We start from the raw sequence: 22,643 nt of genomic DNA on the forward strand, positions 1-22,643 counted from the left end.
CTTCTCCTCAGGGCCGGATCCTTGGGAGAAAGCGGCCCATGAGACAGGCTGGCCGGTGGACGGGAGAGGCCCCCGGGAGCCCGAAAGAGCACACATGGGCCGTGCAAGTTCTCTGCCGTTTACTTCCTGGAAATCCTCAGACCAGTCTCCTGGCATCTCTGAGTTTCATTTTCCTTGACTAGAAAATAGGGATTAATGACACCTGCCTTAGAGGGCTGGTGGGAGACGCACACAGAGTAAATGCGCTTTAGGAAATGCTCCCCAAGTGACGGCTACTCGTGCAAGTTGAGATGTGCTTTCTGGTCATGAGCAGCTTCTTTGTGCTCATCGATGATTTCAAGATCTTAGCCATAAAAGCAAAACTCACCACCCTAAGGTGGGCAGAGGAGGCCGGCAGCCTTCAAAAAACCAGCTGTAGCCTCAGTGTGTCCTGAGCCTTCAGAGGGCTGTGGGCCAGGCAAAGGTGGGGGCGATGGGAGGGTGGGTGGAGATGGTGCAAAGGTGTGAGGAGCCTGGCTCGCTCTGAGCACTGGGAACTCTAGCTTCTTGGCTTTCCTTTCCCAGATGAGGATCGCTTATCCAAGAGGAAGAGTATTGGAGAAACCATTTCCCTGCAGGTGGAGGTAGAATCTAGGAACAGCCCAGAGAAGGAGGAGGTGAGTGATGTGCTGTCCTGCACCCCCAGGGGAGGGGACCTTCTCTTGCCCCCCTGCAGTCAGGCCCTCCCGGCCCCGGGCTCCCTTAACTGCACAGCACATTTAAAGTTGCATGGAAGGCAAATTCCTCAAATATCCCATTTTCTTACTGTCTCTCATCATGTATATCATAGATATTTCCATCTGGAAAAGTGATATGCGCTACACAGACACACACACACACTCCCACACTCCCATGACAACATCATGTCCCATTCCCACCGGAGGCAGATGTGCTCCGTGTTGGAAACTGGAAGACCTACCAGGAGAGACAAGGGTGAGAATAGCTTTCACGGTGTTTCTTCCATATAGATCAATGGAGGTACTTTTTTTAAAGACAGAGTTGCAGCTTGAAGATCTCTCTTCGATTTTCTCTTGGGGGCTGTGAATATCTAATTTCTGTCCATGTTAACTGGGGATATACTTGTACCTCAGAAAATAAAGCAGATGTGCCCATGAGTAAGAGAGAAGAAGGAATCACAGTGGAAAGACCTGACTTACTCCTACAAATGAAAAAGAAATATGGGAGCGGGGCAGAGAGGAGAGGAAGGGTCCATGAGGGGTTGAAGCCATAAGATGCAGCACGCTCATGTTTAACGGGGTCTCCCACCATTCAGGGAATCGACAGACACGGGAGGAAGCCTCAGCAGGAAGTGAGGAGGATGCCCATGGGGGGAGGGGAGAACTGGGACAGTTTCTGCCCATTGGTCCTGGGGTAGCTGTGGGGGACAGCCTCAACCCTGAGCCTTTCCCCAGATGCACCAGAGCAACTCTTCTCTCACTGGGGCACTTTTCTGGAACCTTCCCCTGGAAGGAAGGAAGCTCTGACTCAGGCGAATTGGAATGAGGTTGAACCAGGTGTCCTCCAAGGCCTGCCGGCTCTGCAGGACAGGGAACCGTGTCAGGACTGTGGCGGGAATTGGTTGCTGTCCCCCCCATAGTTGTGATTCTCCCTTCCCAGGAGTTAAGGGACCCTCAGGAATTGAGTAAAGTGACACAGAAGGAGGAGAAATGCTTGCCTGTGTACAGAGCCTCCTACTCTCTAGTGTCCCCTGGGTCACCAGAATGGGTTCCTTTCCCTCCTGGAGAGTCCCCCTAGCTCAGGGGGAGCCTGATAGCTACAGCAGGGGTGTGGGGGCCTCCACCCCGTGCCCTTCAGCCATGCTATGCTTCTTTCCACTCTCCGCCCACCGTGCCCTGCCAGAATCCTGTAACCTTAAATGCCAAGTTCATAGCAGTTGATCAATAAATGCTGGTTTGGTCAAATCCCAAACCCAGTGCCTGGCATTCAGAGCCATTTCTAGTCTGGGCTGCCCTCTGGCAGACAGCCTCTGTGTCGGGCCAGGCTGCTCTGTTAACCGCTCCCCCCCCGCCCACAGTGTGGTCTCATCCGGCTCCAGGTCTTTGCTAGTAATCCCCCGTGTGACTCCCTTCCTCTGCACCTTTGTGCCCATGAACCGCCTACCCTTCCATGCTCAGCTTGTGTCCCATTTCCTCCATAAGCCTCTCTCTACCCGCCCTTGACCAGTCTTCCTTGTCTCTCTGGGCCACCACACGGTTCCCCGGCCGCTCACATGGTGGTCGGTGCTGAGTGGATGCATGGAGGGCCGTGCAGAGGCTGAATCCTCGGAGTGACTGACAGCTCAGCCCAGCTCTCTCTGCGTGTCATTCCCACGCTGACAGACTGTGCTATCTCCACCACGTGACCAGCCGAGAGCCCGCACATACTCAGCGCTCACTTAATATTTCATAAATGACCGTAGCCCATACCTACATCTCTGGCCTTTCCTCCTCACACTAGCATTTGCTGAATGCTAGACAAATCAGGAAAGTCCAGCTTAGTGAATTTTCACTAAAGGAATGTATCCGTGCAGTCACACCCAAATCAGGGGAGAGAACGTTGTCATTGCCCAAGAGACTCCCTTCCCAAAAGGCGCCACTAGCCTGACTTAGGTCACTTCTTGAACTTCCTATTAGTGAAGTCATTCTCTCCTGTGTCTGCTTCTTTCACTTAACATTGTGTTTAAGTAATGGGATGGGAGTGAATCATGAATCCTTCCTCAGGGAGCTCAGAGTCTACTGGGGAATACCTGGGACTTAGTTCAAAGTCTTCACGGGTCAGCCTCTGGCCTGAGGCCACCATCCATGGAGTAATCCTTCTTTGAGTTTATTATTTTCCACCTCCTTTAATAGGCTCTGCGAGGGCTGAGATCCTGTGACCCAGGTCCCTGAGCCAAGCTCAGCATGTCTGACCTTTAGTCAATACTCAAATCACCTCAGTGGATAATTTGATATCCTGAGTCTTCAGAAATTTTATTCAGTTCTTAAAATTTACATTTGAGGTATTTGCCAACTGCTTCCTCTTGCTGCCAATATTTTCTTTTTTTTTTTTTTTTAAAGATTTTATTTTTTTTATTTGAGACAGAGAGAGAATGAGAGACAGAGAGCATGAGAGGGAGGAGGGTCAGAGGGAGAAGCAGACTCCCCGCCGAGCAAGGAGCCCGATGTGGGACTCGATCCCGGGACTCCAGGATCATGACCTGAGCCGAAGGCAGTCGCTTAACCAACTGAGCCACCCAGGCGCCCGCTGCCAATATTTTCTGTTACTTTCTCTGAAGATTTTTTTTTAGTTTCACAGGGCTTTGCTCCCATGGGGCTTAATGGGACAAGCTGGGGGGGGGGGGGGGGCGGGGAGGGCAGCGAGCTCTTTCAGGTGATTCTCCCGCACGCTGATGAGGACTGGGCCTCCCCCGTCCATCTCACTGCTGTCCTTCAGCGGGCAGCTCTGTGCCCGCCTGCTGGGGGAGCTTCAGAGACCCTGGTGAGAATGTGGGTGTTCTGGGGGAGCTTCCGCCCATGGGGACATTCTTCTGAGAAGCAAAGGGGCTGCCCGGTAACCAAGGAAGCCAGAGCTGCCCCCCCACCCCACCCCACCTTTCTGAGCACTTCTGTCCTTTCTCCCTCAGCGAGTGCCTGCTGAGGAGATCACCTATGAGACGCTAAAGAAGGCCATTGGTAAGTTGGCGGGGAGGCCCGGGCTGGGTCCTGGGGGAGGCAGGGGTGTGTGCAGCCTGCTGCGGGATTCAGCACAGAGGTGAAGGGAGGCAATTTTGTATAGATACTTAGATGATTTTTTTGGTGGATGTTAACAAGTTGACCAACGAAAGATATGAAGAATAAATCATATTAATAGTTATTGGCGGGCGCCTGGGTGGCTCAGTTGGTTAAGCAACTGCCTTCGGCTCAGGTCATGATCCTGGAGTCCCGGGATTGAGTCCCGCATCGGGCTCCCTGCTCGGCGGGGAGTCTGCTTCTCCCTCTGATCCTCCCCCTCTCATGCTTTCTGTCTCCCATTCTCTCTCAGATAAATAAATGAAAATCTTTAAAAAAAAAAAAAAGAAAGAAAAGAAAAGAAAAAAAATAGTTATTGGCAACAGATTTTAAAATGCAGTAGTACCTCCTTTATCTGGATTAGGGGGCAATGAGGTAACTGATAACTGATGACAAATTATATATTCAGATGCCAAACCATTTCAATTTGGGTTGTCCCTGCTAGTATTCCTTCTGAATGCGCACACTGCTCTGCCTTCTTTTTTTTTTTTTTTTAAAGATTTTATTTATTTATTTGAGAGAGAGAGAAGGAGAGAGAGAGCACATGAGAGGGGGGAGGGTCAGAGGGAGAAGCAGACTCCCCGCCGAGCAGGGAGCCCGATGCGGGACTCGATCCAGGGACTCCAGGATCATGACCTGAGCTGAAGGCAGTCACTTAACCAACTGAGCCACCCAGGCGCCCCCTGCTCTGCCTTCTTAACGTGTGAACATATCTCACCAGCCCCCCTTCTTTATATTTGCTGACTCGTTTTGGAGACCAAAAGGAATATGCAGAAGCCTTAAACTGGACAACCTGGGACTGCTGGGCCATAGGGGCCGAGCTCTTATCTTGGCTTTTGGGACCTGTCTGGCTTTTCCACTGTTGACGTCCCTTTCAAATTAGTGCCAGAGTACTTTCTGTTCCAGGAACTTCCTTTGAGAGTCCTAGTGGTGCTGTTGCAGCTCGGGGCATTAAAAGCCCAGCTGTAGGGTCCACTTAACTAGTCTCAAACTCTTCCACGAAGAGAGGGGCTGAGCCTCAGGCCGAAGCAGGAAAAGATCTAGCCTTCGTGGGCCCAAGTAATGGCACCACACCCTCCACGGCCTGCTCGTCAGCAGAGGGCAGAGCCCAGAAGGCACTCACGGACAGTGCTCCCCTGGAGGGGCCCACCCATCTTGCCCCGCACCAGTGGGGCAGGACGTCAGGGCTGACCCAGCTCTCTATGCCGCAGTGGACAGCGTGGCAGTCGAGGAGCAGGAACGTGAACGGCGGCGACAGGTGGTGGAGAAGTTCCAGAAGGCACCCTTTGAGGAGATTGCAGCACACTGTGGGGCCCGGGTGAGTGAGCCATAACAGGGGTGAGTCCTCGGGGCCCTAGCAGGGCTGAGTTTCTAGGAGATCGTGGCACTTTTGTCACCCAGAAATTAGGGTTTAGATCCCACCAATGCCCTGGCACTACATCATTTCCCCCAAGAACCAAAAGGCATGGCTATCAGCCATGCACTCCTTTAGATCTTGTCATTTCCCTGTAAGGAGGAAGTCCTGACCTCAAAAGCTCCTGCATCACACAGACAGACTGTGATGCTTATAATATCACGTATGTAACTAGCACTGAGCACATGCCAGGGCATCTTACATTTATCAGCTTATGTCATTGTCATGACAACTCTGTGAGGTCCATGCCTTTATGCTCATCTCATTACCGATGAGAGGGGAAGGAGCCGTAGCAGAGGACAGATGGGCAACATCTGCAACAGGGCCCCACTTCCAGCCAGGGGACCCCAGCAGGGGGAATGGAACAGCCTGGCCCTGGAAAAGAGATTTGAAAGAAAAGGTGCCAAATAAGTAAAAAGAAAGACTCATGTCTATGCATTTCTTGAAACTGATTAAGATTTGTTAGTCACAATGGCCATCTTAGTAACAGTGAAACATAATTGTAAACATCCCACATCTACAAATAACTTCCATTTTATTGTAATTTTTTCCTCTCAGTAAAAATACATGTTATTTTCTTTTCCATTACATAAGATGTATTATCTCTATTTCTAGTATATCATAATATATAATAACAATATAATAGGATATGTAAATACCTATAGATTTGTCTGGGCCTATGTTATCCTCACCTCTTGTCCCATCTCCAGAGGTGGATGCTGCTCATTTCATGAGCTCAGAGTTGAGGCCCATTCCTGAGCACATGCACAGTCTCACTCTCTGTACACGTGGGCTGAGCTGGAGCCAGAAGGGACCAGAGAGAGCATCCTCCCTAACCCGCCAATTTGGCTCAGCTGCTTCTTGGAAGTTAAGCAGAGATCCGAAACTAGCTCTGAGCCTCCTGACTCTACATGCCCAGCAAGCCCTACGGCCCACTTGGAGGAACTAAGGGCCCTTTTAAGAACTGCCTGCTGAGGCCCTCCTGGGGGTCCCGGCCTCCGTGCTGTCCCCAGCAGGCCTTCCTGGGTGGCCCTGCCTGATCTGAACCCACAGCCAGAATCCACAGATAAGCTCCAGAAATGAGCTCACACCAGTTCCCCTCCTAAGACTGCAACTGCCCCCCACCTCTACGGGTTCTCTGGACAGCGGGGCCCCTGAGAGCGGGCATGGGTGCGGGGGAGCCCCCAGCTCACTTCCCGCTGTTCCTGTCTAGGCATCACTGCTACAGAGCAAACTCAATCAGATCTTCGAAATCACCATCCGGTAAGTGGCAGGCCTGGGCGGGGACCCCTGCTCCCGAATCCTTCTCTCACACCTGTCTCCAGGCCTCCCTGCCTGCAGCCCCTGTCTCCAGGCCTCCCTGCCTGCAGCCCCTGTCTCCAGGGCTGGACTCAGCCACCAGCTCTCCCAGACAGGGAAAGCAAGACTAGAGAGAGAAAGAGACAGCACAGTGAGCCCCAGAAAAGAGCCAGGGGTCCTGGTGTCCCAGGCTGGCACTTTCTAAAGCAACAATGTCACTATAGAGCCTTCAGTGAAGCTAGACTTCAAGTGAAGTCTAGAAGATTCTAGAACTTGGAACCCAGGAACCCATGGAGTGACCGTTTCTGGTCCCTGTTCAAAGAAAAACCCAAATTAGCTGCTCTTTTTGGTTGCACGGGGTGGGACCCCAGAGCCCCCTTCTCACGCCTTTCTCCTCCATGTGCTCCTTCCCAGGCCCCCTCCGAGCCCATCAGGCACCATCACCGCAGCCTATGGCCAGCCTCAGAACCACTCCATCCCCGTCTACGAGATGAAGTTTCCCGATCTGTGCGTATACTGAATTCCAGAAGACGGAGCACTTCGGAGGGGTGGGGTCTGAGGGAGGGGTTCGCCCTCACAACCCACTCCCATGGCATGGAAATCAAACTGGGGTCTCAGAGAAAAAGCACCTCCCCAGCTACACAAGGTGGAGCCTCGGGCCCCCTCTCAGCCCTCCCACTTCCTCCTTGTCTTCCCTGAGGGAGATCGGCGTCCTGCCCCTCTGGGGCCAATAAGCATCTCACCCACCCTTTGTCTCCTCCTTTGTGTCCACCAGGAGCTGAGAACCATGGGGGTCTGCAGAGGGAGGCGGGGGTCCCGAGAAGCTCCTGCTTGGTGTAGCGTAGGAAGGGCTTTCCTGGGGGTGGGCCTGGGGGGCACAGCTGCCAACCCTGCAGGAGGGAACAGTGCCTCGGACTGCAGTCAGGAGGAAGTCGGGCAAGCTCCCAGCTGCTCTGGGAAAGCAGTGGTGTGCAAGGCTGGGAGGCACCTGCTCTCTTCCAGAGCGTTCCCCGCCTCCACTTCTCCCTCCACTCCCCTGCTCGCCCTGCTGGTTGTGTCCTTGTGATTCTTTCTGTTCTTAATTCATGTCAAGCCCTTCCAACAGGAACTGCAGTTGAGACACCACGCAAGGCAAGAAAGGATAAAAATCAAGGGTGGGCAGGTTGGCTGTAGAGGGGGCTGGCTCTCCCCAGGCTGGGCCTGCCCCCTAGAGCGGAACAGCGGGCAGAAGTGGGCAAGGCCACATCCCTTGTAGCAGCTTCTCACCTCCTTCACTGCCAGGGAGCTTGCTGGGTCCTCCCATGGTTCTCCCCCTCCTGGATGTTTCTCTAAGTTGAGTTTTCTCTCCAATGCCTTTCTTTCTGAGGACCCTAGCGTGTTTCTACAGCCTCTGGGTTGAGGGAGGGCAGAATGAGATAATCTGGTTCAAGAAAATCTGGTTCCACATGGCTCAAAAGAAAGAGGAAATGCAAGGGCCCCCAACCTGCCCACTTCCTATGCAAGAGACTCCCAGCCTGGTTTGGGGAGTAGGAAGCGGAAGGGGTTATGAGGATAGCATTTTGCCCCTCAAGGATGTCAGAGTCAACCTTTTGGATATTTCATTCAAGGAAAGAAGGATCCAGCACCTAATATTGGAATGATCTCTTCACTCTTTGGACAAAGTCAGGACATCAGTGCCAACTGGCAGACTTGAGGCTTGGGGAGAGGCAGTGGAGACCCCTTTGGGTGCTGGGTTTCCATTTCCCTGAGGTCCCTGCCTGTCTGTGTGCAAAGGAGGGGCTGCTGCAGAGCTAGAAGGCCTTCTGCTGTGCTCTCTCTGCTCCCCCACCCGTTCTCCCGTCGGGGGCCTTTGTGCCTCCAGGGCCTCCTGGGTCTCCTCCCATGGCAGCACCCTACGGTCCACAATAGCCCTTCTCTTCTCTTCCAGGAAAACTTCCCATAACTTTTCTGAGCTGATGTAACTCCCAGTAAGGTGTGAATGGTCAAATGATTTCTCCCTGGAGAATTTGCTTTTTAAAAAGAGGGAGAATGAGTAGATTTCTTGACCCAAAGGAATCCCTTCTGAGGGTACAATTTTAGGCAGTATGGGGAAGGGTCAGAAGCACGATGTTTCTGCTCAGGGGAGGGGGCTTCTTGGGACACCGTCTAGTCACACCCTTGCCCACAGCCTTGCACAGACAAACAATGAACGCCTGATTATGAGGATAAATAGGTGTATTTTCCTGAACTGGGAAAACCTTAACATAGGCATTTTCCCATTACAGGTGCAATAGCTGTTTTGAATAGGGGGGCTATCTGACTCTCGTTCTGTAGTTTCCACCCTGGTCAGTGCCTCTGTGCTATGGGCCTGTGGCTTCCAGATGGCCTGCATGATTACAAGGCCCAAGGAGCAGGGCTCCTGCACCCCACCCCACCCCCACTTTCGGCTTTTGGCTCTGGCTCTTGGCTAATGCTCAACCCAAATTTATAAGCATGAACTTAGACTTCTCTTTACCTTACTATCTCTTTATTAAGAAAATTTAAAATAAAATGTGAAGGCAAATAACCTTTGGAAGAAATGTTAGAGGACATCTCAGTCTTGAGCCACAAACATGTCTTTCCTTACTGGATCTTTCCATCTGTATCCCCTGCTTGGCTTTGATGAGAAACCCTGTTTCTTTCTTGTGTCCACTTGACTTTAGGGTCTACCCCATGGCAGCTGCAACCTGAGCCCTGCCCTTGGGGTCCTGGTCCTGGGACGCGGCATCATGGCCCTGGAGCCTCTTTCTAGAGCCAGAACTAGAACCAGAGATCTGTAGGCCCATTCAGATGCCTCTCCCTCTTCCCCACCCCAGGAACAGAGTGAAGAAACAGGTGCAGGGTTACCATTCTTCATACACTCACCCCTGTCTCTGTCCAAAGTAGCTCTTTCCTTACTTCACAACTGCTTAGCAAAGATGTGCTTCTTCTGGAGAACTAGCCGTTCCTTGAGTGCCCTCTTCTCCATTTCAATTTAAAAACTTACACTCAGTAGAATACTGGATTGCCTGCTGACATGAAGGAGAACCTGGCTTCTAGCCAAATATGCCTCAGAGTCAGAAAGTGACACCCTCCTCCCACGAGCCCAGGGAGAGAGGCAAAGCAGAGCGTGGTGGGCGCCCTGGCCTTGGGCTTAAAGTCACTGCTTACTGCCTTCCAAGCCCTCTGGCGTCTGGCTGCCCTGTGTCCTGTGACCGACCCTTATTGCTGCCTGTCTCTGTTTGGCTAGAGCCAGCAAGCCCACCCAAACCAGCCGCTCCCTAGACTACTGAGGACTCTTGCTTCCTGGCCAAGGGGTAGGTTTGGTTAGTACTCTGTTGGCAGAACTTAAGGCATGATTTAGAGGTTCTGTTAATTTGGTTGAATCATGTAAGTGAGTAAGAAGCAAGTCAGCAGAAATTACCAGTATGATCCTGGAGGCTCCTTGTTTTCCTTTCTATAGGGTCCCCAGTGCCCTATGCCTGTTCCCATTTTCCTCTCTCTGAAAAGTAGAGATAAGTAGTTCCTTGACTCCTAAATGCCTCCTCACCAAAGGAGGAGCCCAAGCAGGTGAGAAGAATTAGAAAGGTCCTCCCTCAGATGCTGTCCTCTGTCCAGCTTCCTACACAAGTACAGATGGATGGGCAGTGAAGAGGTGGGGCTGGGACCATCTACAGTGCCTGGAAAGTATGAGGATCATATACATGCTGCCCTTTGCCCTGGGTGGTCTGGGTCCCAGAGGCCATGTTTCAGTTGGCCTAAGAATGACAGCAGCTTGGGGTACCTTAAAACAGCTCAAAGTCTGACTGCTGGGCTTCTCTGGGGGCCCCTGGGTCATGATAGCTTCCAGTTGCTGTCGCACGGTCCCCAGGCCTTCTGACCTGGTCACAGAGAATGTCACTGGGAAGTGAGGCCATTTCTCCCAATCGTTCTCTGTGACCATAAAATGGCAACTGGCCTTTGGGGGTCTGTGGGAAAGGACGGCTCATGAGATCAGGTCGTGCCTGCTTCCCCTAACCCATAGACCCTGGAAGGCAGATCCTGCTGAAACAAGGTATCTTTCTGGTGTCTGGGGAGGTTTAGGGCACGTGATGCTGCTCCATCCCCTAGAAATCTTCTGGTTAAAGTGACCCTAGGTCTGAAGATTGTGGAAGGATGGTCGTGGTGGGCCTGGCCCCTGGGGGAGTGGGGAGAAGACATGGGGACTGTGGACGGGGCTCTGTGGCCTGTTGGGGTCAGAGGGCAGTTTTCTGTGCTCTCCTTTAGCACCGGCCAGGCTGACCAGGTCTTTTCTCCTTCAGGGGACCTTAGGGCCTCAGGCCATCGCTTTCCCCTTCTGAGCTCCTCCTCCATGACTGTCGATTCTGGCCTGTGGCGTGCAGAGCTGTACACCCACAAATGCTGCAGCATTACCCATGCTTCGTAACGTGTCTGTGTCCATCTAGACCCTCATGACCTGGCTGAGAGTGTATGTGCCCACGGGCACACGTGTGTGTGCCAGGCAGTTCCTAGTTGACAATATATGTACATAACAGCTGACGTAGGTGTATGGGAGCACAGAATTCGTGCCTATGGCAGTTTTCTGTATTTTAAACTCATTGAATCAAATCAGTTTTATTTTAAGAAAGGGGAAAGAGGAGCGGGGGTAAGGGGGGGTGGTAGGAAGAAGGACTCTTCAGCAAGATCATTCTTTAGGACTATTAGTCATGATTTCCCAGTAAGTCTTCATGATGCCCTTTTCAAATAAATGTTAATGTTGTCACCACATGGTTGTGTATTTGATTTCTTTAAAGTAAGTGGTTTTTGGGGCACCTGGGTGGCTCAGTCATTAAGCGTCTGCCTTCGGCTCAGGTCATGATCCCAGGGTCCTGGGATCGAGCCCTGCATCGGGCTCCCTGCTCAGTGGGAAGCCTGCTTCTCTCTCTCCACTCCTCCTGCTTGTGTTCCCCCTCTCACTGTGTCTCTCTCTGTCAAATAAATAAAATCTTTAAAAAAAAAAAAAGTAAGTGGTTTTTTGGGGATGCAAACAGGATCTGAAAATACCAACATTAACTACTGACATTTAGCCACCTCCACCTACCATTACTTTACTCACCTAAAAAGGAAGGAGAGTGGGGGAAAAGATGCTACTAAGATGTAAACATGAAGCTCAGGATTCCCAGCCTGGGAGCATCCTCAGATGGGAAAGCCTGGCCCATTTCTTCATCACAGTGACTAGACTCTAGCCCCATTATATAACCCACTGTGGGGGAGACTTTAGACTTAAGAATCGGGCTTTCTGGTTCCCTTCACACAGGATTTCCCAGGGTGCATTCCAGTTTTCTTTAATTATGAACTCCTAGAGCATCAAAATATGGGGGTCTATGTGCAGGACCCATACACAAATGTTTCCCAGCTGGATATGATCTTTACCATCCACTGGTGTGTCTAATGCAACTGACATGTATGTGTGGATCTCTGTGTGTATATAAGTATTTGTGAGTTTTTTGTGAATTGTAAATGTGTGTGGCTGTAAATCCATGGCCCCAACATTATACAAACTCCGTGGGGACATATGAAAAAAAAACAGGGGTGCTGGGCATGGAGCCTACTTAAAAAAAAAAGAAAAAGAAAAGAAAGAAACACAACCCCAAGCCTTTGCCCTCTGGACCTTGGAGTTTCCCTGAACACAAGAATATATGCAGCTAGGAACTTGCCATTCGAGCTGGACTATGTGCCCTCCAGGGCTGAGAATGAGGAGACTCAGCTGGAAGAGATCACAAGTTCCCCAGCAGCACTGGAGTCAAGCCTGGGCTCATGTTTTAAAAAGGGTTTCAAAATGGTGGGGGGAGGTGGGGAGTTCCAGGCAGAGGGTGAAGGAGGAAGGGAAAAGAAGAATGAGACCAGTCGGTGGAAACATAGGAAATGGGGTTTGGTAAGGAGAGTGAAGCTGATGGACGGGGGTCCTACATGCCATGGCCCAGAATTTGACATTGATGGCAAATTGGGGTGGGGTGACTTTTGGTTCTTGAACCAGGGAATGTGAGGAAAGTAAGATTTTGTATACATTAATCTGAAAAACTTGTGCATGATGAGTTGGGGAGGAGAGGGACTGGAGACAAGGACACCTGTTGGTTAGGAAGCTATTGGGATAGTGGAGGCCAAGCACTGAGTATAATAAAGAGAAAGGCTGTAGCTAGGCTACATGGGGAGGAGTTTGGGCATAGCTAGGGCGAGAATAAAGAGACATGAAGGCTTGAGCCTGAGGGACAGGAAGAAGCATCCGTGTATATTGTGTTGTATTTATACAGATGTGTCTCCATGGGGCCGGGGTGGGGGTGGGGGGCGGTGTCTATGTAGGTGAGAACAAGTGTTTGACAGTATTTGTGAGTAGCCTGGGAGTGCAATCAATCTGAACTGTTACCCCCCCTAAGCTGTCACACGTAGCCTCTCAGTGATAAAAAAAAAGATCACATCTATTTTCTCATTAATCCTCACACTAGGAAGAGAGGGGTGGATGGATGAGAGAACCAAATCTTGGAAAAGTATAGAGACTTGCCTAAGGTCACACAGAAAGCCAGATTCGGGGAGACATTACCACAGCTTCCCACCTCACAGCCCAGAGCGCCCCCCAGTAACAGGGAGATTCAACCAATGTTGGACTGGCTCTCAGATATGTTAAAAAGAAAACCACAGACCCAAAATAGTATCACTTAGGCCAAGTCACCAAACCGGGCCTTAATACCTTACCTAATTGCAGTTTCAACCCCCGCCCCCGGACATGTAAATCTAATTCCTTAATCAGGAATTTCCTGCTAAGCACCAATCAGGTAATCTTGTCACATGGGGCCTTTCCATTTGCCGCCCACCCCCCTCAACGTGCAGACAGGCACAGTGGGCATGCATGCACACTTCACACACCCGCACCCCAAAAGGTAATCAGCATGAGACCCCCCCTGCTTTTCTAAGGGAAAGGCCTTGCCCTGAACAATTCTTTCTTTTGCTAATAACCTTCTCACCCAACCCTCCTTCCCATAAAAACCTTCCATCTTGAACAACTCCTCTGAGCTTCCTTCTACTTGCTAGATGGGATGCTACTTAGGCTCATCACTGCATAAAGCCAATTAGATCTTCAGATTTACTCAGTCGAATTTTTGTTCTTTAGTAGAGGGGAGCTCCTGCACGCTTCCCTTTAAGACCCATGGGGGCGGGGGCACATTTTCTTTTCATTCCCACTGTGTCCTATAAAATATACTACCATGGGGTCACGTGGAAACCATTGTCCCTCCAAGCAACATACGCTGCTCTTTTTTTGATGGACGTGTATTTTTATTTTATTCACGCAGTGGACATTCAAAGTCGGAGTCAGGCATGAAACTTGAAAGGTTTTATTTCCCAACTACAGGCGGCTTTCAGAGGCTGCCTATCGGCCTATCCCCGCCTGAGCGAGGAGCCCACCAGGCTGGGAGGCGGCCGAGGAGAGGGGGGCCTTCGGGCCGACTTCCGGGGAGAGCAGCCCGGGGCCCCGCGGCGCCCTCACTGGCCCTTCTTGTGGGCGTTCTTGATGATGGCGTTTTTGAAGAGCGTCACCAGGGGGGTCTGGCTCTTCTCGGAGGTCATGAAGCCGCCGTAGCGCTTGTCCTTGGGCGGGCTGCCCCAGCGGAAGTGCTCCATCTTATAGGGCCCGCCGGCCTTCTTCTCGGCCGCCTCGGCCTCGGTCAGCGGGCCGGACCCCAGCTCGGCCAGGGCCGCCACGCCGTCGGCCGGGCCCTCGGGGCCGAGCGCCGGCTCAGGCCGCTCCCCGGCCAGCTCCCTCTTGAACTCGAGCGGGAAGGCCTCGGCCGCCTCGTCCTCGGCGCCGTTGGGGTACACCTTCACCGGGCGCCGCTTCTTGCCCACGGGCTTGCCCCAGCGGAAGTGCTCCATGGAGTAGGAGCGCTTGCCCTCGCGCGGGCCGGCCTCGCCGCCATCGCCGCGGAGCCCCGGGCCGCCCTCGGGCAGCGGCGCGCGGCCTTCGCCCAGCGCGACCTCCTCCTCCTCGCGCTTCTGGCCCGCGCTGCCGTTCCGGCGGCCAAACCGGTCCCAGCGGAAGTGGCCCATGACGTACTTCCGGGGGTTCTCGGTCAGCGGCTGCTCGTCGCCGTTGCCGGGCAGCACGGGCGTCTCGGCCGAGAGGTCGGGCTTGCAGGCCCGGACGCACGCCTGCGGGGAGGGCCGCGGGCGCGGGGCGTTAGGGCCGCCTCGCCCGGCAGCCCGGCCCCCCGCGCTGCGCCCGCGGCCCTCAGCACGTGCGGGCGGCACGTCGGGCCTCCCCGCCCTGGTGGCGCCCGCGGGCGTCCGAGACTCCTCGCCTCTCGTGGCCCCTGTACCCCCGGCTTCTTTGCCTGGCAGCTACAACCAATACCCCATCCCATTCGTTGGCTTACTTACCCCAGAGCTTTGGTGGGCAGGGTCACTGTCTTACCTTAATATGCATGATATATAGGCATTGATCAACAAATGGTAAATGGGTGGTAGTTGTTGGCACTTAATGAATATTGAATAAATCAAATAAATAAGCATGGTTCAGTTTGAGTCTGAGAGGGGCATTGGGCTGAAATTTGGGGGAGAATCTATTCAGGTGGGAGGAATAGAAGTCTGGCTTCTAGAGCCTGTATTTTCAATAATGCCTCAACCGTTCCCCAGTGATCTGCACATCTAACTCATGCCCCACCCCAGCCATCTCCCTGTATCATGCCTCAAAAATGTTCCCATGCCATCTGGCACTTTCTTTGGTTCTTTCAAGTCTTTTGAGCTGATCCAGTACTTTCCCCAGTCAGTGAGCTTTGCGGGGGAGTAGTTCACGTCCCTGTTACCTCACTCTGACTGGAGGGAGGGGTAAACAGCCATGGAGCATGGGTCATGGAGCATATGTCTCTGCTCTCTGTAAGCAGACAACTCCACTATGGTACACATTTGCCTGAGAAAATGACCTATAGGCTGCAGCCTTGAGTTTTCAGTTACTTGGGACTGCAAAGGAGGAAACAGAAGGATCCCACCCACTCTGTTGAGTTGGGAATTTCATACTCCGGGGATTTAGAATTATGATGCTGCTGAATATTAACAGTGGAAAGTAAAAACTATCTCATACTCCTCTCCTCTGGACATATAACGAAGCAGGAAGCTCGGAGAGGTAAAAGGACCTTGGCAAGTTTCCACGACTTTTCGGTGGCAGAGCTGGGGTAGAACTCGTGGGCTCTGACTGTGGTCACTTCTCCTTCCCTGATGGGCTCTCAACAGGAGAGGCTATGCAGTGGGTATTTCCAGTCAAGGGTCTCTTGGGTCTGTCTCTGAAATAGAACTAACAGCATTCCCTGGGCTCTTTCTTTCTATTTTATATTGCACATGAAACCTGCTCTATGTTTTTGAGTTCTCTCTCTTCACCTTAACTAGCTTCTTCATTGACAAAACACACAGAATGTAGTGATGTACATTCCACCCTCACCAGGAAGGTGCTGGCAGCATGACGGAACTCAGTCACTGACACTGGCGGTGTGTCTTTGAGTCCTTAACTTGTATAATTTCTCATTTATGCCTCCCAATAGACACACACACACAATTCCAGCCTGGCACAAAGGGCCTTTACATGCTTCTGGAAAGACTGTTGGCCAGTCCTCTGGAAGAAGCATGAGACATTTGGCACCAGTTAGAGGAAAATGGCACCTGGGTTTTCCCTTCTCCCACTAGAGATGATTTGCAGTACAACCTAGCTGACTTTGTAAATGGTAGTAGAAGGGGAATGGAAATGTCAAGTGATATGAGGTTATTTAAAAAGGAATAAAATGTCTAGAAGATTGAAAATGTAGAATCCATAGAGGGAACAATTATTATTATTGCTGTTACTGTCACTGTTATTATTTTAACAGCAATATCTCTAAATAGATCAAATGGAGTGGGTCATCATGCAAGAAGACAGGGCAGGAAGATAATTAAGTAGAAACTGTGGACCAGACCCATCTCCCTGAAGCTGCTTCCTCCCCTCCTTGGCTCAATTCTGACTCCACCTTAGAGATCTGTTCCTACCCTGAGCTGAGTTACCCATATCTCTGGGAATGAATTTCCCCTTCCCCACGCCCCTTTCTTTTGTGCAGTCCCAGTCCCAGCCCCAGTCCCATCCAATGCCCAAACCAAGATGGCAGCCACAGTCCACATACCAGCAGGTTACTTTCCGTGGTGAGGTCCTGACACTGGCTGCTTTCCAGGCACCAGCCACTCACTTCCACAGAGACCTGAAGCAGCAAGGCCAGCAGCAGGGCCCCTGGGCAGCTGCAGCACGATCTCGGCATCTTCCAGGCAGGCTGAGGCTCTGCGGAGGCAAACAAGATTGGTGGGACCCCTGCAAGGAGCAGAACAATGTTGGCCACTGACCAGGAAGCACTGTGAGCCAATATTAACAACACATTCATTTGTGGAGCTCAAGGCTTTTTGAGGACAGGAGCAGTTCAAGGAGAAGTTTGGTGTGAGTTGTGGTGGAGAGGAGGGGAGAGGAACCTGGGTAATCTATGCACAATTTCCCCTTTGTCTCCTGTTAAAAATCAGACCCCAAAGGAGGTTAGGGCTGGAAGCTATTTTAGGGATCATTTGGTCCAGCCCTTATTTGAGAGATGGGGAAACTGAGGCCCAGAGAGATAATAATTTGGGTGTTCATGACAACTCAGGCTAAGTTCTCCTGTTCTCCCTGAACTTTCCTATTTCACCACCTTCATGAAGCCATAGTTCTAACACTCCAGACCAAGGAGTAACTTGGGAAAGACAAGGGAGTCTGACATTCCTGCTCAAGATGGTCTATTCTCTTCCTCATCCACTAGGATCCTATCATTCTTCAGAAACTCTTGTTTCCTATGAATAGGAGGTTTGCATAAAGGCAAATAAAACCTCTGGCCAATTTGGCCAAAACCTCAGCCAACCTAATTGATGTCCTGTACACAGATCACTCAGATGATCACTATTTCTCAGATTCCTGCAGCTTTGAAGATGTTTATTTTTAATGCAGACCCCCATTCTTTTAAAACTGGCTCATCTTCAGGATACATTACATATTGGACCACCTATTGTTCTCTGAGTCTCTCAAATACTCTGAAATAGCTGGACTTGAAGATACTATAAGTGTATAAGAGAAGGAAATGGACACACAAAACAGAAGAGAACTACCCACCCCCCATTTTGAACACCCACCAAAGACACTTTTGGAAAAGTCAGAAAGTACCTCTCAACAGATGCTGAAGTCAGGAGGTCAGGATGCAGTAAAGAAGGGAGCACGGATGTTGCCCTTTGCCCCCTGTGCCCAGCCCTTTCCCCAGCCCTCTACTTCTCCCACTGCCATGTCCCCTCTCACCCAGGTCAGCTTCCAGAGTTGACCCCAAGTTTTGTTATTAGCTCACCACCAACCCACAATCATTTTGGAGTTCAGAAGATCTCAACCAGCTGTAGAAAGAAACCTAATTAGATGAGAAAAGCAATTCACATTAAGGTGTGGATGACTAATTTTCTTATCTGTCCTAGTGGACATTTGCATTTTAAAACGTTGGCTTAAAGGAAATCTCCTAGTTGCAGAAGGGTGGCCAAATATTTTTTATAGAGAAGGCTTTGGAAATGAAAGTTCTCTCTGGCTTCCATTGTCTAGTTCAGAAAGCCATTTCCTTTTCTTTGCCCCACCCCCATTCCTTCCCCCCAAAGCTGAGCCAGCTCAGGGCTCTCTTCTTGAACAATTGCCAGGCACAACTTGAGTGTCTTCAGAGCAGCCATTAGATGGCGCTGGCAGCCAGTCAGCTGGACCATCAGCATCTCAGGTTAAAGGGGCAACCAGGAGAGCAACCTTGGTGTCCAGTCTTGACCAGGGGCAGGCTGTTCCCATTGGAACATTTTGACACTCCAGTTCAAGAATGGAGCCCAAAGCAATTTAGATTAAAACTCTGAGACCACACAGCACATTTGGGTCAGAAAAATGTTGAGATTTACAAGAGAGGCAGAAAAATGGTCATTACATATCACTGTGGGCAAGTGTAAAATAACAACTTAGTAGAGAAAGAAGCAAAGTCCCCTCCACTACAGTTCAATTCTCCTCAAGGCTTGCCATTCTGGGATGATTTCTATTTTCATAAAACCTACCTCATGATTTCAAGCCTGCCTGAGAAGCCCCAGAGAGCATTTCTTCTCTCTCTACCCCAATAGCTGTCTGTGTTGTACAACAGGGTAACAGTCACACTGCCCACCCTCTCAGAGTTCCATTCTACTGCTGAAAAGTTAGTTTCCTGAAAGCAACTTGATTTCTTTTTGCTTATGTTTATTTTCTATTTTTCTATAATGAACAAATATTACCTTGTGTCATTTTTTTTTCAAGCAATAAAGTAATGGGGAGATGTCAAATCTCGTGCTTTTTGTAAGTAGGGATAGTGTTATATATTATTCAATGGTTGAAAGCCTTGGAAAAATAAATAGAAATTTGTAATTTACTAATCTTGACATTAACCCCATAACAGAACTACACTTATTAGAACTTCATATGTGTAGGTGAATTCTCTTTGAGCTAAGCGAAACATTGTGTTTTTCAGTCTAAAACTGCATGCTGGTCATGCCCTTCTGTAAAGATTAGAGGAGCAGAGGTGCAGAGTTTTCTCCTTTCACCGTGATACACACGCATCAAGTCCTAAAACAAAAGTGTCTAAGGAATATTAAGTCATTAAATAAGGTGTGATCTGTGCATATGTTCACAATTGACAAAATAATGCACACTCGTACTTTCCTCCTTGGCTTCTTCCAGCCATTCTGTGAGAACAACCACCTCCCCATTTATATGCGAAAAATTTGGGGGATCCAAATGCCCTGCAGATTTTCCCTCCTTCACTGGAAACCTCTCTTGCCTAAGCCTCCATCAGCTCGAAGGGCTGCTTCCGCCTCTTCGGGATAGAAGGTCCACTTTGCGGTCCTATTGAGGGCACACACGGAGGGTGGTTCAGAACCTTGGACAGTTCCCACACGGGCCACCTCTTTTTAACCCCAGCTGGGTCTTATAGAAGAGACCCGTGCCCGGATCGAAGCTCAGCCACATCGGGTGCGCTAAGGTGGGCAGAGAAACGAGGATTCAGGGGTCTGAATCTAAAGAAATATGGAATGCAGGGAGTTTATTGTAACTTCTGGCCTTTACTCTCCTGCTCTCATTTCCAACGTTAATTTGCTCTACAGTACATGGTATCTTTTAAGAAGTGACACCTACCCAAGAAAATCGAGAGGAAGAGGAGCCAAAAGGCGGGGCTTTACCAAGATCACCCCCAGAAGGCTGCAGGAATCTCGGGGGTCCTAGCAGCCCAACTCCCGGGGGAAGACGCGGTCGCCGGCTCCTGGAAAGCACCGCTTTCAGCGTCGCAGCCGTTCGCCCACCATCCGGAGGCTGGCCCTCGCTGCTCCGCTGCTTGCGGGCTTCCCACGCCGCATTCAGTACAGAAAGTTTTCAAAGAACTCAAGACCGCAGCGAGCCAAAGGCGCCTCAAGTCAGCGATGGGGAGCCGGGCGAGAGCATCCCGAGGCCCAGGGGCAGGGGGCTCCGGGGTAAGAGCGAGGTTCCGTGCCGCTGCGCCCTTACCTGTTGCGGAGAGGCTGCTCTGGGCGACTCCCGCTGCGCCAGGCGAGGATGCTCGGCGGCCTCGTTAGGTCACTTTTCTTCCTTCCTTTCTCCTCCTTCGCCGCCCGCCGCCTGGTCCGGGTCGCTCTCCTCGGTCCTTATATACCTGCGGGGTTCGCCCGGGTGGGCAACGGACGTGAACTTCCTGGCAGCGTAACAAGCAACTCCCCCGACCATGAGAAGGGGGGCCGTGGAGCTCAGGAGGGGGGTTTCCAGGTAGGGGCTAGCGCAAGGGCAGACGTGCCGGGAAAGGGGGCCGGGTCTCTGCCCCCGGAGGCTGGAATTAACACCGTCTTGCTGAAGGGAGCACCTGGCAGCCATCAGGAAAGAACTTAATTAAGGATGGTGTTGGGTGTCCAGTTAAGACGAGCAGGCGGCTTAGCACCCCGGTGTGGGGTAGGCCTGGAGCGCCGGCTGAGGTCGTTGAGGAGAGGGTGAAGTTACTTGTGTGCGTGCTTGGACTGTCATTTGCCTCGTTCGCACTTGGAGGTAAATATCCCCCAAAGGGGAGTACATCTGTAATGCCTCAGATTTCCCCATCGTTTGGAAACTGTGGTGAAGATGTCATGGGGAATCACAATCCCTCTGTTCCAGCTTAGGGGTGTGGGGCGGCGGTGAGGATGTGGTTGGCGCGAGTCGGGGGGAGGTAGTAAGGGGAGCAGAGAAGGTCAGGTGTCACTCACCTGAGGCCCAGGGAAGGTTGCCTTCTTGGAGGTGTGAAGGCAAGTTGCACTGCCCCTCCTGGGCCTAGTTCAGAGCAGGCTTCTTCCTGTGCCCCAAACCCCAAGGAAAAGGTGCTGTTAACCTTTTATTATTAATGGGGAGGGGAAGGGGGTGAAGAGCAGCTGAAGTACTTTCCCTGTGGCCTCTACCTTAACCTGGAGTAAAGGAGAAACAAATTGTGAGGAGTCGTGGGGGTGAGAGGGAGTGTTGGAACTAAACTGAGCTTCAGATCAAGGTGCTTGTTTTATTTTTTATTTTTCAAGGTGCTTGTTTTAATCTGCCAATTGCAGGAGCTTTCTTTATTCCCAGTCAGGGGTTCTTTCAGACTCCAACACTCCCGTGAGAATTCCTGGTTGGTGACATTGGCTTTATATCCCACAATCCTTTCCTTTTGGGACACAGGAAAAATCTAAGCTCCTAAACAGTAAACAAGGTACTTTATCATCTGGCCTTGCCCTCTTTCCAGGGTCATCTCCCACCTGTCCATCTTGCATCTGGCACTTCAACCATCCATAACATTCCCATTCCCATAACTTTCTCAAGCTTCCATCTCTTTGTCCATGCTTACTCCTACAAATGGAACATCTTTCCTCTCTCCAGCCACCCAGGAAAATTGGACTCCTGCATTAAGATTGAGCTCATCCATCATTACCTGTTCTCTCAAGCCCTCCTTGGCTACTTGTGCTACCTGGGACATGAAACATGGCTTTCTCCATTCTCCAAAGAATCCCATTCCCATCCCATCGGTACATGTAGCCTTTATTGCTGGAACAAATTCCATGCTGTCTTCCATCTTCTCTCTTCCACCCACTCTTGCCCCACCACCACCAGGCTTGTGAGCACTCTAAATCAGACTGTGATTTTATCTTATGTTTCTTTGTTTAAGAGGCAGCTGGTGGTAGCAGAAAGGCCAGACCAAGAAAAGTTCAGATTGACCCAACTCCTGTCCTTCTTTGTTAGATGAGTTCTTAATTACATGCAGCAGAACTGAAAGACCATTGAATTGCATTTAGAATCACTGAGCAGGTTGGGGAACCAGGATCCAAAAATGGGCAGGGACAAAAGTTGGCTGAAATCATGACCAAAATCAGGCTGCTGACTGGACACAATCAGAAAGAAAATCAGATCATTAGTGGGAACAAGAGGCCACAAGTAGCACGGTCAGCACCATAGGCATTGAACATACTTCTGTCATTTCTATCCCCAGAATAAAAAGAAGTGGGAGGCTGCAGATGCCAACAGGTAGGACTGACCATTGTCCTTGCTTCTGTAGTACTAGCTCGTCTTTGAAAGCCTAGAACAGCTGCCTTTGATTGCCTGAGATGATAATATGATTTTTCCCCTTTATTGATATAATGTGGTGAATTACATTGTTGATTTTTACTGTTACACCTACCATATATTACTAGATTAAGCCTAATTTATTATGCTGTGTTATCTTTATATAGCACTGGGTTTAATTTGCTAATATTTTATTTAAGATGTTGATCCATATTTATGAGATTGGCCTGTAATTTTCCATTTTTGTAGAATTCTTGTCAGATTTTGGTGTCAAAATTAGGCTGTTCCTCATAAAACAGGCTGGAAATCTCTATCCTTCCATCTCCGCCATTTTAATAATTTGGTACAATTTGTATACAATGGTGTTTATCTGTCCCCTAAATATTTGGGATAATTCATCAGTGATACCATGTTTGTTTGTTAAATGGCTTTGAATTACAGATTCAATCACTTGAATAGCACTATTCTAATAATCTATTTCTTCTTG

General features: G+C 50.5%; 2 protein-coding genes across 5 annotated transcripts in view; one reads left to right on the forward strand and one right to left on the reverse strand.

The window, feature by feature from the left end:
* Window positions 1-9,037, forward strand: part of EFR3B (EFR3 homolog B) — an 86,942-nt gene extending 77,905 nt beyond the window's left edge. For all 4 annotated transcript variants that reach the window (XM_064571945.1, XM_045884205.3, XM_045884206.3 and 1 more), the window contains 5 exons: window positions 565-656; window positions 3,662-3,710; window positions 5,018-5,124; window positions 6,434-6,483; window positions 6,934-9,037. In XM_064571945.1, the coding sequence (XP_064428015.1) occupies window positions 565-656; window positions 3,662-3,710; window positions 5,018-5,124; window positions 6,434-6,483; window positions 6,934-7,039 (404 nt within the window). In that variant the 3' untranslated portion in view covers window positions 7,040-9,037. The remainder of the gene's footprint in view (window positions 1-564; window positions 657-3,661; window positions 3,711-5,017; window positions 5,125-6,433; window positions 6,484-6,933) is intronic.
* Window positions 9,038-14,031: 4,994 nt separating this feature from the next.
* On the reverse strand, window positions 14,032-16,821 carry POMC (proopiomelanocortin). The gene is made up of 2 exons (XM_045883718.2): window positions 16,689-16,821; window positions 14,032-14,697 (listed from the first exon to the last, which is right to left on the reverse strand). Exons 1-2 carry the CDS (start codon window positions 16,818-16,820, stop codon window positions 14,032-14,034), a joined length of 798 nt encoding a protein of 265 aa, XP_045739674.1. The 5' UTR covers window position 16,821.
* Window positions 16,822-22,643: the final 5,822 nt, after the last annotated feature.

Source organism: Mirounga angustirostris, unplaced genomic scaffold (assembly GCF_029215605.1).
Source record: "Mirounga angustirostris isolate CCGP_5_RB_7025 unplaced genomic scaffold, mMirAng1.0.hap1 SCAF_10, whole genome shotgun sequence".
NCBI lineage: Eukaryota > Metazoa > Chordata > Mammalia > Carnivora > Phocidae > Mirounga > Mirounga angustirostris.

Coding starts and splice junctions, on each gene's coding strand:
- POMC (XM_045883718.2), bottom strand. CDS start 16,820: ATGCCGAGATCGTGCTGCAGCTGCCCAGGGGCCCTGCTGCTGGCCTTG. Junction 14,698..16,688: donor CCACGGAAAGTAACCTGCTG/GTATGTGGACTG, acceptor CCCTCCCCGCAG/GCGTGCGTCCGGGCCTGCAA.